The sequence below is a fragment of the Poromitra crassiceps genome (genome assembly GCF_964638095.1).
Source record: "Poromitra crassiceps genome assembly, chromosome: 3".
Taxonomy (NCBI): Eukaryota; Metazoa; Chordata; class Actinopteri; order Beryciformes; family Melamphaidae; genus Poromitra; species Poromitra crassiceps.
The window spans coordinates 27,874,509-27,889,852 of record NC_139625.1 but is presented as its reverse complement, the minus strand read 5'-3'; the positions used below and the strand labels follow the sequence as shown (position 1 = coordinate 27,889,852).

General features: G+C 43.0%; 3 protein-coding genes across 3 annotated transcripts; 2 read left to right on the top strand and 1 right to left on the bottom strand.

Moving 5' to 3' along the window:
- Nucleotides 1-924: 924 nt before the first annotated feature.
- On the top strand, nt 925-1,692 carry LOC310773784 (protein FAM181A-like; the record flags this gene model as incomplete). Its single annotated transcript, XM_083633736.1, has 1 exon — nt 925-1,692. The coding sequence occupies one exon, from the start codon at nt 925-927 to the stop codon at nt 1,690-1,692; it is 768 nt and encodes a 255-aa protein (XP_083489862.1).
- A 683-nt stretch (nt 1,693-2,375) lies between these two features.
- LOC310773054 (ankyrin repeat and SOCS box protein 2-like) lies at nt 2,376-6,131 on the bottom strand (the record flags this gene model as incomplete). Its single annotated transcript, XM_083632976.1, has 8 exons — nt 2,376-2,550; nt 2,669-2,822; nt 2,950-3,547; nt 3,773-3,944; nt 4,040-4,285; nt 4,864-5,019; nt 5,198-5,367; nt 6,052-6,131. 8 exons carry the CDS (start codon nt 6,129-6,131, stop codon nt 2,423-2,425), a joined length of 1,704 nt encoding a protein of 567 aa, XP_083489102.1. The 3' UTR covers nt 2,376-2,422.
- Nucleotides 6,132-12,008: 5,877 nt separating this feature from the next.
- ccdc197 (coiled-coil domain containing 197) lies at nt 12,009-14,615 on the top strand (the record flags this gene model as incomplete). Its single annotated transcript, XM_083632975.1, has 8 exons — nt 12,009-12,038; nt 12,276-12,452; nt 13,258-13,415; nt 13,518-13,600; nt 13,728-13,900; nt 14,030-14,140; nt 14,228-14,344; nt 14,436-14,615. 8 exons carry the CDS (start codon nt 12,009-12,011, stop codon nt 14,613-14,615), a joined length of 1,029 nt encoding a protein of 342 aa, XP_083489101.1.
- Between the last annotated feature and the right edge of the window lie 729 nt (nt 14,616-15,344).

The following is a 15,344-nucleotide window of genomic DNA, read 5'->3' as shown; positions in this document are numbered from 1 at the left end:
ATGGGCTTTGTCCGACTCTTTCTCCTTCATGACGACTCGATTTAAGTCTCTAAATGTTTGACTACAAATGCAGGAGTGCTATCCAGCTCCTTCCCCTTTGTCCCGCTTGGTTTGAATGAGTAATTCAGCCTTTGTGTTGCTCGATTGAGGGGGCAAACAGAAAGACAAGATTCTTGAGCGTCCAAGCCCTTTTCCATGGTTATGCACTCTTTAGATCCCCCCCGCACAAAATCCTACATCTGACATCACTCTTTGGGAGGGCATGAGGGGAACAGTTGAAACTCGACTTTAACCGCTAAATAGGCTAGCCGATATATTGTGGCGCATGTGCATTCCACCACATTACGCACGCATATTCATCCATGTGCATTGCGTTTTTTCGGCGATGGCTTGCGCGCGGGACCGAAATCAGCATGTAAGAGAAATATTGCATCCCCTCAGCGGCTTTTTAGGATCTCCATGACAACAATTTGCAATGGTGAAGAATTCGATAGCAGGGCGCTTGGAGGCTGATTGGGGTACATTGTGAGGGGCCTGGGGTCGCTGATTGGTTCAAGCAAAGCACCATAACTACAAGGAGTTTATATTCATTCAACTTGTTGAAGTGCTCAAACTGCAGCCTGGAGAGAATTCTGCGCTCACACTGGAGAGGCTTGGAGAGCCTGGGTCCATCCAACAGCTGTGAGTATAGGACAATTCCTTGTAAAATGATGTAAAATGAGCTGCATCACGCCAGGTCTTCTAGGCTCAACTCCAGAATATGTCATACAGTGATGTGGGTTTTGTTATTGAGAGAATGACGCGCGCACTTTTACGCACAAAACTGATTTTTTCCCTTTCTTTTCTGATTTCCCTTCAATATAGGTCTTCGAGATGGACAACCGGTTCTAGTATGGATTAATTTGGGTAAATTCGATAGCAAAAATGGCAAATGCAGACAGTGAGGTCAAAACGTTGCTGAATTTTGTAAATTTGGCATCCAGCGACATCAAGGCGGCTCTGGACAAGTCCGCTCCGTGCAGACGCTCTGTGGATCACAGGAAATACCTGCAGAAGCAACTGAAGCGCTTCTCTCAGAAATACTCCAGAGTCCCCAGATGCCACACGCACAGATCTCCTGAATGTGGGGGCGCTAAACCGGTGGGGGCCATTCATCAGGGTGTGAAGGGCACTGAAAAGGCCGGCTCGGATGCGCAAGATGTGGAGAATCATGTGGGGGCCACCGTGGAGCAGGTGGTGCCCATGAGAAAACGTCAATTACCAGCCTCGTTTTGGAAGGAACCCAAGTTAACCCAAACTGCGAGGGACCATTCACATTTAGGAGTGAAAAAGGCACCCGAGGCCGGTCAAACTGAAAAGCGGAAAAAAGGTTGCGATGATGATAATGATGCAAAAGCCACATCTGCCTCAGGTCGACGCAGCTCTGCGGACAGAGACACGCTGAAATTGGACCTGACCTCTCATCACTGTGTGAGTGTGTGCGGCTGCTGCCCCTTCCAGTACCACGGTCACCAGGTCCTCCACAGCCACATTGTTGTCCCCCACTCGCCCCTGGGACTGTGGGGCAAAGCGGCAGGCACTGACACTGAGCTTCCTGAACATCCTTATGGACAGAAAATCCACACACACGTTGTGGTCAAGCCCATACCGACTAAGCCCTCATCTCTTTTCAGTGTGTTTGGCTTCATTTAAGTAGCCTACTAATAGAGGCACAGCCGAGAAGACGTCATACAAAAATGTGTAAATAGTAGGGCTAATTATTTTTTGATTTTGTGTTTTACCTATTAGCCAACTCTTTTCCAGCAGTTTAAGATGGGACACTTTCTCAAGCACTTATTGGAATGCTGGAGCCTTTTTTTTTCTATAGGCTGAAATTGCACTGTCTTGCACATGGGATGAATTCATCAACTTCATATTAATGCCACAGTCTGATGCCACCCAATTTCCGAGAAACGACAGTAAGTTATAGGACAGTTTCCAGGGTGTATGAGGATCCAAAGTCATGCAAATGAATCAAAACGTCCTGTTTGAGTTGTATCTTATGAGAATAGAATGTTGGACATAGATTGCGTCTCTTCCTCAAAAATAATGTTTGATAGGCACATTCGAAACAATTACATTTATTTTTAAATAAATAAAGTGATTAAACTCTTTTTGGCCTCAAGACATGTTCACTTTCCACTGAGCCTTTCTAGTTTTCATCTAGAAAAACTATTTAGACAACTATAAGAACATTGTTGTCACATCCCACTCAAACATATTACATGTCTTACAAAACATAATCTTGACATATTTACAGTTTGGGAGAACATAATTTACAGTTTCAGGGCACAAGACAAATGATAAGAAACAAAAAATTAACTAGATGTCTCAGATACCAGCTTCTGCATTACTTGCAGTGAGTCCTGCCAGGGTCTTAAAATCAGTCGATGAGGCTCAGGTATCTGATTAGTCTGTCTGGCAGAGGAAGGCTTGTCAGAGATCTCAGTCTGCTCCCCAACTGGGTGCGGATCCTTAGTCTGCATAGGTGCATCAGGGGGCGAGTTGACACTATAGAGACACAGGGAGGACTGTCATTTGTCTTGTTTGTATGTACGTACGGTATGCGTGTGAGAGACAGAGAGAGATGTAGGGATGTATGTGAGGGATGAGGTTGTCTCACACTTACACGCCTTGCTGCTTACAGTGAGCCATTCTGCTCGGCTGTCCAGGAGTTCAGTGAGCCTGGCGCACAGCTGAACTTGAGCAACATGCTCCAGCAGCAGGTCTACGATAGGTCCTGCCCAGTCACACACAGCCGGGCTGGAAAGCCACTCACAGAACTGAGGATCAAAAGAACAGAATATGACTTGACAAAAGCGAAACAATTTATACAAAAAAAAGATATATATAATGATTTCAGTTATCATAAAATGCATAAGATTTTTCTTGACTATTAAATCAGCACACCTGTGTTGCCCTTGCTGATGGCTCTGTGCTGGTGCAGGTTAAAGGAGGTATGCCATCATATCCATTGCCACCAGCAGTACTTCTGTTTGATCCTGCGGCGGCTGGGTGGAGGGAACTGCCATATGTGCAGGTAAAGCAGGCGAGGGGGCTGCACCCGTTGTCTAAAAGGCACTTGAGTAGAGGTAGATTATTCATGCAAAGTGCAACAACAGCAGGAAACGTAGTGGGATAAGAAGGGATGCTGGCGTTGATGTCAGCCCCGTTCTCCAGCAGTAAGGAGACGGTGCTGACGCTGCCTTGCCTTACAGCCATCAGTAACGGGCTGACTGGGTCCAGGCTGACACTAGCACCAGCTTTCAGTAACACTTGTGCTGTCTCGGCACTGCCGTTGGCAACAGCGAAGCAGAGGGCTGTTGAACGCTGATCAGCATACTGGATGGAGTGACTGCGGGACAGTGCGGCGTTGACATCTGCACCTGCCTTGAGCAGCACAGCTGCCACTGAGGGTCTGTCGTGCTCTGCTGCCAGGTGGAGGGGGCTGATCCAACTGTGGCGAAGCCTGGCTCGACTTGTCACCGGGACAAGCAGGGATACAATCCTGGACACAACATGAGGAGAACTCAAAATACATAAGAGGCAACAAATGCAGTGTGCTGTAACAGGCTTAGCAGCTTTGTATGGACATTGCGATAGATAGCTCCAGTTACACTAATCACTCAAATATATTACACAACTACAAAATGGGTATGTATAAACAAATGTTACAATTATGACCAATGTTTTATTACAATAAATGAACACCTAATAACAGGCTGTAACTTACTCGTGGTGTCCATGCTGGGCAGCAACATGCAGAGGCAGCAATCCTGAGTTAGTGGGTTTGTTGGCGTCTGCATTTTTAGCAAGCAGCATGGCTACGATTTCCTTGTGGCCATTTTGACTAGCCTCATACAGTGCTGTAACGCCATCGCATGTCTGTATGTTCACATCAGCACCTAAAGAAAAACAGTATCCCTTTAACACCATTAGAATGACTAGTAGTGGGGATCAACAACATACAGTCTGTGTAGAAACACTGATTACAACCTACCTTTGCCAATCAGATAACTCAGCACCTTCAGCTGTCCACACTGAGCTGCGACAGTGAGCGGGGTGATGCAGTAGGTGTTGGGTGGGTTCACTGTGGCCCCGGCCCTCAGGAGCATCTCACAGATCTCTCTGTTGTTCCTGGACACCGCCTCGTGGACGGCTGTCCAGCCCTGGCAGCACCGCTGGTTCACAGTGGCACCATGGGAAACTAGGAGACGCACCATGTCCACATTCTCCCGCTCACAGGCTGCAGCACCACACATGACGGGTATACACACAAAGTCATTATTGGCACATAATGGGCAGAAATACACTTTAGTTTCTCTCTCATCTCACTCTGTTTTTTTTATTTAAAAAAAATGTGTCTCCCATTTTCTCCCCAATTGGACGTGGCCAATTCCCCTTGCTGTCCCGTTCGTTCCTCCACCCCCGCCTCTGCCAATCTGGGGAGAGCCGTAGACGAGCACATGTGCAGTTGTCAATCGCTTCTTTTCACCTGACAGCGAGGATTTCACCGGCAGGACGTAGCGCATGGGAGGACCACGCTATTTCCCCGGGTTCCCCTCCACCCCGAACAGACCAACCAGAGGAGGCACTAGTGCAGGGAGCAGGACTCATCCCCCGTATCGGCTTCCCACCCACAGGCATGGCCAATTGTGTCTGTAGGAACGTCTGACCAAGTACCAAGTACTGCTACAGGGGATTAAACCTGGGTCTCCGCGGTGGTATGCGAGTGCTTTTTCTATACAACCCAGACTATAGGTTGCTGTTTTGTATCAAAATATAAAATCTGAATGTTTTATCAAATTGATTTCATAGCTGTACCTTTATATAAGGGGGTTTGTTTATTCTTGCTGCTGATGTCGGGATCAGCGCCTGCCTCCAGAAGGCACCGCACACAGGACAGGTGTTCACAAGACACGGCCAGGAGCAAGGCCGTCTGTTCCTGCAGGGTGCGTTTGTCTACTAAACCTGGATGGGCTAGAGCAGGAAACACACAGAGCTCACACAAACTGGTTAAGTGAGTCGTTTTGCATTTAGCAACTGTTCAAACAGTAGCACTCCTCACATCTTTGAAAATTGTAATAGTATATTTCCATTGCCACATGATGAGTCAGTGTGTTTAAAACTCTACAAAGGCTGAGCTTTCAGTGTTTACCCCTGAGCAGCGTCTTCATACACTCCGTCGCTCCACAATAGGCAGCATCGTGCAATGGTATCCACCCATCTTTGTTCTCCTTCATCAGGCTGTGTGGAGCAGATGCTGCCAGATCATTAACAGCCTCCACATCCCCTCTCCTGATGGCACAGACCACTGGTTCATCGTCCCTTGAAAAGAGTAGTACCACTTTAATTCATTTAAACCCATTCTGCAGTTTGATACAATAGGCATGAAGGCTATCAAGGAATGCAACCCTGAACACATCTAAGCCTATAGGTCAGTGGTTCTCAAGGTGGGGTCCGGGGGCCACTAACGGTCCTTGAGAAGGTTCCAGGTAAATTCCCCAGTAAATTGATCAATTGATCAACTTCACTATTATTTTATTTACAAGAAGGCATACAGCAATTAGAGAATGTAGAATGTTCTGATCATAGTTTCACTGTTATTTCTTAGATAGGCATGGAATTCTTGGCAAAATCATATAAATAAATAAAAATCTTACATTTGGGTCAGAGAGCCAACATCTCATCAAATGGGGGTCCATGGCCCTAATGTGAGCTACATTAGGGAATCACTGCTATAACGTTAGGTGATTGTCTGATTTTGTCTGAATGATATAGGCTAATTAAGGTAATGTTGCTAGACTATTTCTAAGCAATTTTGCTTGGTTCAGACAATGAAAATAACATAGGCTATCTTATCCTAACCACTTTTTCTAATACACTGACAGACACATACGATCCCAACCATAGACATAAATAAAAGTATTTCTATAGCTCAGTGATCCCAACGCGCATGCCGCGGTGTCAAACACAACAAAAGACTCACTCCGTGCATGACTCTGACGTAACGCTGCTGTCACATCTCCTCCCATCGCCTGGCCGTCTCGGTCTCGACAAAACTGGATGACCTCTAGCGTTACTCCCGACATTACGGAACTGTGATAAATAATCGGAATAGCTGAATTTCGTCATTATAGGCTACCTACTGCTGTTTCAGTGTAGAGCGGCGCGGGTGCAGCAGCGCGGCCGCGCGCGGGGGGCTCAGCTGCTCGCTCAGATTATTTTGGGATTGTATTTGTCAGACAGGCGGTGGGTCTCTATCCATATATGTCAAGACTCTCCCACATCCACAGATAAGGCAGACAGCGGTCAAGATAATGGGGATCTATGTATAGTTGTTTTTCGTTGCATTTAGTCTAGCCTTTATCCGCTTCCATAGATCACCCAATGCATGTAGCTCTAAATGAAAAATAAATGCAATCCTATAGCCAGGACAGGAGAATGTTAGGACAGCAGCCTACTGTAGTGTGTAGCCTATATCACAGAAAAACTACAAATCCCTAGGAATATTATAGTGTTGATACCATAAGAGATAAAAGTGTCACAGTATAAATTCACTAGCTCTATAATTGAGCTCCACATTCACTGGCCTATGTCCCTGCTGCCTTATGAATCTTAAATCAACAAACAAACAACTAATCTGTACCATTTATTGCCCGCCACAGGTTAAAGTTGGCATTACAATGGAAACAAAAAAGGTAGTAGGCTAGGCTAGTCTGAATGGACTAATGACCCTAACAGAGGTCAAATGGCCTGCCTCATATGGGTTTGGTATTTTCACAATACAAACGTCATCTTATATACTCTATAGGCCATGGGTGTCTAACGTTTTTACACTTCAGATCTACTTTGCATTTTTCAACAGCACAAGATCTAGGCTACCTGTCCAAGGCATTGTATTTATATGTCGATGATTGTAACACATTGAATTTCTCCAATCAGAAACAAGCTAGAGTGATCACACTGACTGACTCACTGTGCACATGTTAAAGTTAGGTTGTCTTTTGCTTACAAAAAAGGAGCCATATTTGAAACTCCCAGAAGAAGTCAGAATTTTCTATCAGATGTAGGCTATTTCTTGGATACTGTGCTGTGATCAAATGTCTCTAGGAATCCAAACAAGACATTGGACTCGGTGGCTTGGTCGATGCCCTATGTTGTTACTGCAGGTTCAGGCTTTATTGGCTGGGTTATGAGCAAGAGTCCAATTTATAACCTTAGTAGGGTGATGATGATGATGTCACAATGGCTAAGTGATGTGTGACAGACACTGATAACACTGATGATGGCACATTGTGACATCATCAGTGATGTCTAAATCACTGATGTCTGCCCACTTCCTTTTGGTGACCTGGCCACTTTCTTTCTTTCCTGGGGACATAAATTTAGAGCGACCTGGCCACTTTCTTTCTTTCCTGGGGACATCAATTTAGAGCGACCTGGCCACTTTCTTTCTTTCCTGGGGACATAAATTTCGAACACGGGTGATATCATCAGCGACCTGGCCACTTTCTTTCTTTCCTGGGGACATAAATTTAGAACACGTACAGTATGACATAATCGGCGACCTGGTCACTTTCTTTCCTGGGGACATAAATTTAGAACACGTATGACATAATCAGCAACCTGGCCTCTCTTTCATGGGGACATCAATTTAGAGAACACGTATGACATCATCGGCGACCATCGACAAACTGCCCACTTTCTGGGATGACACTCTAGATGCCTCGGGCCCTAGTGGCAATGCCTAAAAAAACATAGCCATGTACGCATACAGGTCTCAGATTATCAGCAGCAGTGTTTGCATGCATTTTATTATACTGATCAATGACATGGCATTTCATGACTTCATTCATGCAATCTAAAAATATTTGTATACAACAACATGAAGGAGCTGGTTTCAAAACTGTCTTCAGATTTAGATTAGTAACAAATACCATTGACCTAAAAATAATGTGATGTTGACTCACCTGAGCAAGTTTACTGTGTTGGCTGAAGGGGGGAGAGTCTGTGAGTACGCAGCAGGCCTGTTTTTGTTTTCAGTGATCAGTCTCTGGTATAAAGTCCTGGCTGACAGCATCACTGAAGGAGATCTGTTGTCAGATCCAAGGACCTGGATATCCAACAACTGTTGTCCTCATAGCCCAGTGACGAGGCTGATCATGCAGAAGTTGACAAACAGGGATCTGAAACACATCAGAACACAAAGATATTACACTTCACATCAGCCAGTGCAATTACACATCATGTCAGAATGGTAAAAGTTGGTTTCAAAACTCCCAAAAATGGAGAAGAATGTCTCAGCAGACAGAGCATAACACACATACACACAGGCATAAGGTGCAGGAACCAAGCTGATTATATGAAATAAGTGAAAGAAGTTGCTGCACTGCCAAACACAGAGCAGCAACTCCAGCGAGGAGGATAGCTGCCTTTTAAGGGCATGTTCCACTTTGTTTGGTTCCACTTGAAGTCTACACTGATGTGAGCTCGTGTGCAGTGTTACTGAGCGTTATGTAGCAGGATAGCATTACAATTACACACAGATCTTGAGCTGGAGTCTCAAGCTTTTTTTTTACTCGCCTATGATTAAGAAAACATAGTTAAAAAAATATATTTCTTCTCGACTAAGATGAATTACAAAGCAAAGACAAATACAAGGCTACAAGAGTTTTTGGACACGTTGATGACCAAGGATGATTTGAAACACACTGCTGTTGGTTTGAAATTTGACTCTGCTTTAGTCATATTTTCTGTTTAACATGACAATATAGTAGAAAGTAGTGGCCGAGAGTAGCATAGCATCCAGCATAAAAGCTTGGCAGAGCCATCATGGTATTTTTGAAATGACAACTGACCTGTGTCTGTTCTGCTCCAGAGCATGCCACAATGTTTCTCATCCACATTGACAGTAGCAGCATTCATCCGATGGAGTCCTTCAATGTAGCTTGATAAGATGAATAAATAGGCTATGCTGTGCAATATTCTGTTAACATGAAATCATTAAGTCCTTCATTTGAATACAATTTGCCAGTTAAAGTCCAACAGTCATTATGCAGGCTGCAAACTTGCTTGACAGTCAGACAACACTGCTTTCAGAACTGACATTTTCACAACACTTCTTTGGAAGTGCTTGTTCTTCCTGTATCCAAATTGCTTCTGGTTTTTGTCTGACAAAAACAAGTCCTTCTGCATATCTCTTTACAACTGGTGGAACTAGCCAACATGCTTTGAGCAACATTTTTTTAATTGCAGTGAGCAATTAAGAAAGAACACTGTACACAACACTGAGAAGGTAATGTGCTCCAGTGATCCCCATTAAAAGCCAGTAAGGTTCAGGGGGCACCAACAATATCAATTATTGATTGTTTATTAGGCTATTAGCTACTACTTTATATTTTCAGTTACAAATCACAAAAATGTGGTATAAAATAAATGTTGTTAAATCATGTCAAGTGTAGCCATTTGACAATTGAGACATGTAAACTAGTTAATTCATTAGCCTGTGTTTGTGGAGTAGACATCCAACCCGGAAGTGACGTGAAGAGGTTTCATGAGTTTCACTTCTTCTGAGGAAATCTAACTTCTTCTTCCGAGGAGATCTAACTTCCCATGGATGAAAATAAACCAAACTTTGCACATAGGTCCAGTCCCATACCAAACTTCTTCAACACGAATTGGGGGCCAATTAGTCCTGATGGTGATGCTACAGCAACCGTCTAAATTTAAAAGATTTGAAAATCTATAACAAATCAATCGTATGTGCTACGGCTTTGCAACAAACTATTTAAATGCGCGCTACACACTGACATCAGTGATTTCTGACACAAATCGTGACATCATCAGTGATGTCATAAATCCCACAACATGTTGCGCACATGGCACATCGCCTCTCCACCCTAGAAATCAAGCGCACATAGCGCGCAAGATTGCTAGTTATCAAAAGTTTAACCCACAGTGGATCAAAATCTTTTACTGTAAACAGCTTCAGCAAATTCTCTCTAAATACCAGTAAAGCTTGAATGTTCATGAAATGAACAAATGTGTCAAAATGTTGCTGTCACAGTAGTTGAAGTGTGTAAAATTTCATAATTTTATCTCAAAAACAGAATTTTTGACTATTTTGAGTTCTGCCCTCATGTATACTATTGCAGTTCAATTAAAAAAGAGCATATTTAAACATAAGTTTTTCACTTGTGGAGCAATCGATCTTTGTAAAAACAAATTACAGACATCTCTTATCTTTTCTAGATGAAGTATGCAAATTCTCAGCATTTTGTCTTGTATACTGAATATTTGACACTAGTTTGAAAACTGCCTGTAGCTGCATGGACAGCAGTTATACTGCACCCTGGTGGTTGGCTAAGTCAGTGCGAAGCCTCTTCTAATTTCCACACTTCTCAAGAAGCTCAACTAGATCACAACTTGCCAGTGGTAGCAAAGGTTGTGAGTTCGAGCCCCGGAGGGATGGAGAATCAACATGCCTATGCCTACTCAGACATTGTGCTGTGTGAGTTAGAGACAAGATATTTGAAGGTCTAATCATAATGATGTTCTTGGTCCGGAAAGTTCTGCTGATGGACCCTCATGTATCCGTCTTCTTCTCTACTTCTTCCGCTTGCTCAAAATGTCCAGGCCGACTCACCACTGCATAGCAAATAATTTCTTTTGAGTTTTACTGAAATATGAATATGTGAGGGAGGACCATGCAGATTAAAAAAATATATGGCAGCTACATTAGGCTATGGAAGCTGTAAATAGTGATTTTAAGAGTGCAGCACAGGGTCACATGAAAAATTTGATTCCGAGAATAAAGTCAGAATTCTGAGATTAAAAATCAGAATTCTGAGTTAGAATTCTGAGATTAAGTCACAATTCTGAGATTAGAAGTAATGATTCTGTGTTATCTCAGAATTCTGACATTACACTCAAGACTTCTGACTTCATTCTGGGCATGATAAATGTTGTCAAGGGACAGCACAAGCTTGTTTGTGGTTCCCGGAAATGGAAACAGAGTGAGCGCTCTTTTTTCCACCTCTCTGGTTTCTATTAACCTCATCTCTATGCTCCTCTCTCTGTCAATGAAACAGAACGCCTCCCCGGCAGTTGCTATGACAACGGAGAAACGATCCCGGCACATTCCGCGCTCTCGCCTCTGGTTCCCAGGCAACAGTAACACAAATCCAGGAAAACACCCGGAAAGACCCTTGTCGTCTTTCTGAAGTGGAAGTTAGAACGCAGTTGTGAATAATTCCAGGACTGTTTACCATTCAGGATACTTGGAAAATAAAGTGGGAAAGCTAAAAACATGGAGAATTTAGCTCTTCCTTCCTTAGATGAAAACGATTCTCGCCTAAAACTCACGGTGGAAAATAGAATGAGAAACATTTTTGTAACGCAGTTGGAAGACACCAGGTAGGCCTATGCTTTTATATAGCCTAGTAGTAACGTCATTTTTTCCCTCTTGTTTAAACGTCCTTACAAGGCCAGCCTAAGCACCATTCATTTTTCTACAATTGTGTTTTTGACAACCTGGCTGGTTTTAATGCAGTACAATTACAATTTATCACTCAAAATGTAAACCTGCAATTTTGTTATGTAGCTAGGCTATATATAGCCTATAACATATAGCTCTGTAGCCTATAGCCTATTGTTGTTACTAACAATGAAACAATTTTCTCCTCAAACATAGAAAGGAAGAAAAATGCAATCACATACCTGTTATAACAGAGGTAAGAAAGTGAATAACAATAGCACATGTGATCATCTCAAATTATTGTCAACTTTTGCCTTCATGCCTTCAACTTTTGCCTTAATTCTGACAGCTCTTTTGTCCCTGAATTTTTTGGGATTGATTGAATTATTGATTACATTGTATGCACCTGTGTTTTCCTCCTTTGATTGATCTGACATGTATTTAAATGTATGTATGTAACTCAACGCTGATAAAGGCTCTGTGCTGAAACATGTCCGTTGACGTTGGGTCTGACCCAGTGGTATTAAATATCCAAAAGGACATTTTGAGTGCTGGCTTTTTCTTTCTGTTCCAAGTACCCTTTGGCTGTGCACCTTAAGCCAGTCTTTTCGTTGAGTTGTGCGTGCACATTGATTTCTCAAACGTTTTCCTTCATAAAAAATAGATCAAAAGTTGATGGTTCACTTTTTAAGCATATTTGGTACATGGGAGGTGTTTAAGTCTTTATGCAGCTGAATATAGTTATTTCATTATGTAGCCTCCAGGCAGGATCCTGGAGGCAGGAGTGAACACCTTGCAGAAGACCCTGGTGCTGAAGAAGCAGGATGAGCTGAACAAGGTGGACAGGCAACTAGCACTGAAACGAGAAGAGTTTAAGAGGCATATGCAGGCGCTCGCTCAGAGAAGGTCTGAGCTGGAAATACAACAAGAGGAGGTGAGATGCAGACATTGCCCTTAATGTGTTATTCAAACTGATATTGGGATTATGTGATCAGAGGAAGCAGAAAGAAGAAAAAGTCCTTGAATGCAAGCATAATTAGTGGCCGGGCCAGCGAAGCGGCAGGGCCACTTATTGTATTTGCCTGTATTATTATTATTCTTCTCCCGGGAAGTTCGACTTCCCATGCATGAAAACTAACCAAACATTGCACAAAGGTCCAGGCCCATGCCAAACGTCTTTGACGCAAATTTGGCGCCAATAGGCCTAACGGTGGCACTATAGCAACCGTCTAAAGTTTCAAACTTTGAAAATTCATAAAAAAATCAGGCATACGTGCTACAGCTTTGCAACTTTCACCTAAATGTGGGCCCAAATGAGGAGAAACTTTTGTACAATGCAACCTATGGCCAATTAGGAAGTCGAAAGACCGCAAAACTGCAAAAACTGTCAAACTAATTAAACCCTACTCCTCCCACATTTTTTCTTCAAACGACACCACCTTCAGCATCTGCATCGTTAGACTGTCCTACACAAAAGTCTCAAACAGATTTTCGATTGGTCAGAAATTGAGCCCACAGTGCATCAAAATGTTGATGCATCAAAATGTTGATGCACTGCCTTGTGATGCCATCACTGATGTCACTTGAGCAATTGTGATGTCATAACAGCTCAAAGCCTTGAGACTTGCCCGGCCACGACCCATTGGTGCGCAGCAGCTATAATTATATAGTAGATTTCCATCAGTGACAGGCAAAAAGACATTGTTCTAATTCCCTTCTGGGTTTGTTTTCTCATCCAGACCAGAGATAAAGCAAAGAAATTTGAGAAGTTTGTGGACGATAATGAAGTGAAGCGACGTCGAGCTCTGAAGAAGTATCAGGTTGCGCGGGAGCAGAACGTTTCCAAGCAGAGAGAGATAGAAGACCTGACTGAAGAGCTGAACAAACTTCAACTCAGGTGAGAACTTTAAACTTTAGCCTTCAGAAAAGGATATTTATATTATATAGATTATATTGCTCACCTGGTCACTTTTCACCTCCGCTGTATTTTACTCTACAGACAACAAGAGTTAAAGGAGAGAGTGGTAAAATACAAAATCTATGAAGCCTATTTGATGAAAATACTAGATCATCTCCCTGAGAGTAAGTTGATTATTGAGTTTTATCTCCTTCCATGCATGCAATTATACATGAGCAAATGCTGATTGTTGAGCCTGCCTCCACTCCACTTAATTACACACTGCAGTCCTGAGTACCAAATCTGTTTCAGATTACCTTGATTATGGCTCAGATTACATGGTTATGCCCATCATTCGGCGGCACGAGACTCTGTCTCTCACCCACCGGGACCTGGTGCAGCATGTGGGGCGGCTGGCGGAGGAGGTGGAGCAGGGCCAGCGACGTCTGGAGATGATGAAGCAGGAACATAACACAAACAAGCTGGTCAGCCAAACACACACAAACACACACATGGTACAGTACATAAACATTTATCCCATGGATAGTGAGTGGATGAGTGACTTTGATGCAGACTGAACAGCCTAGTTAAGGTTTTCTATCCGTCTGTGGCAGATGGCCAACAAGGAACTGTCTGAACTCCAGAGTCAGTGGGACAGACTCAAAGAGAAGAACAAGCAGAGGGAGATTAACCTGCTGATGGATCAAGACCAGTCCAGAGACCAGGTAGCTATCGTTTAAAGCTTGGCTTTAGCTAATGTGCAGACTGGAGTTTTGGATGGAAATATTCTGAAACACACCATTACCATTCAGGTTGAGGAAGTTGGAAGCTTGCTCATCGCTATCAGGAACCTGGGAGAGCAGTGCTACTTAAAAACCTATGGGCCTCTAGAAGACATGAGCATACTGGTGATGATGGACATGATGAAGGTAATATCTTCAGGCATTAGTTGGTTATGAGTATTTTGATAATTTACACTGCCTATACCCAACTCTTGATTAACACACTCTGCTTTTTCAGGAGTACATTATGGACAAGGCAGATACAGAGAAGAGAGCAATGAGACTGATGGACTGTGGCTTTGCAGTGGCAAGTGGAACAGATTTACCAGACAAGAGAGAGAGAGGATCATCTAAAAACATCACTAGTAAAACACAACTCAAAAGTTCAAGTAAAGTCAGTGGGAAGAGCGAGACATAGTTGTTGTTGTTGTTGTTGTTGTTGTTGTTTTACAACGTATATGTTTGTGTTTTTAATGCAATGGTCAATGCAATTTTTGTTGGATTTCAAATTGCCTCAAACGTTTATGTTGTGGCAGGTATTATGTGAACAGGCCTCAGTTCTGATTGGTAGTCACAAGTTGTTGTAAAGTAACTGATAAATGCACATCTGTGACCACAATAGTTAACTTAAATATTAATGAGCCAACTGAACATACTGGTACTCATGTGTTGCTGAGCAACTATTTTGTTTAGCTGCTGTTTAATAACTACTGTATGCATATTGCTTTGCAGAAGAATAACATTTAATTTGTTACAATTATTATTAACATTCATTAAAAGTAGTGCAAATCAGAGATTAATTCCAGGAGCAGACTACCAGCAGCCAATAACCTTTTTAACTGCAGTCATTTTGATGTGTCAGCAGGGTAAACAACACAGTGTAACTAATAACATTAATGTTGGTTCCATTTTATTTTGGTGTTTCAGTGCATTCTAACGAGCCAGCATGCACAACGGTCACTGGAACTGTCATTAATGTTACTACACCTGTGTTTACCCTCCTATGACACGTCAAAATGGCTGCTGTGGAAAAGGCCCATAAAAGCAAAGCCAAGTTTAAAAGTAAGGTGAGGTGGAGCAAGCAGATATGTATGGTTGTGTTGGCATTTCGGGACTTTACAATCTGAATGTGTGTGTGCGTGCGTGT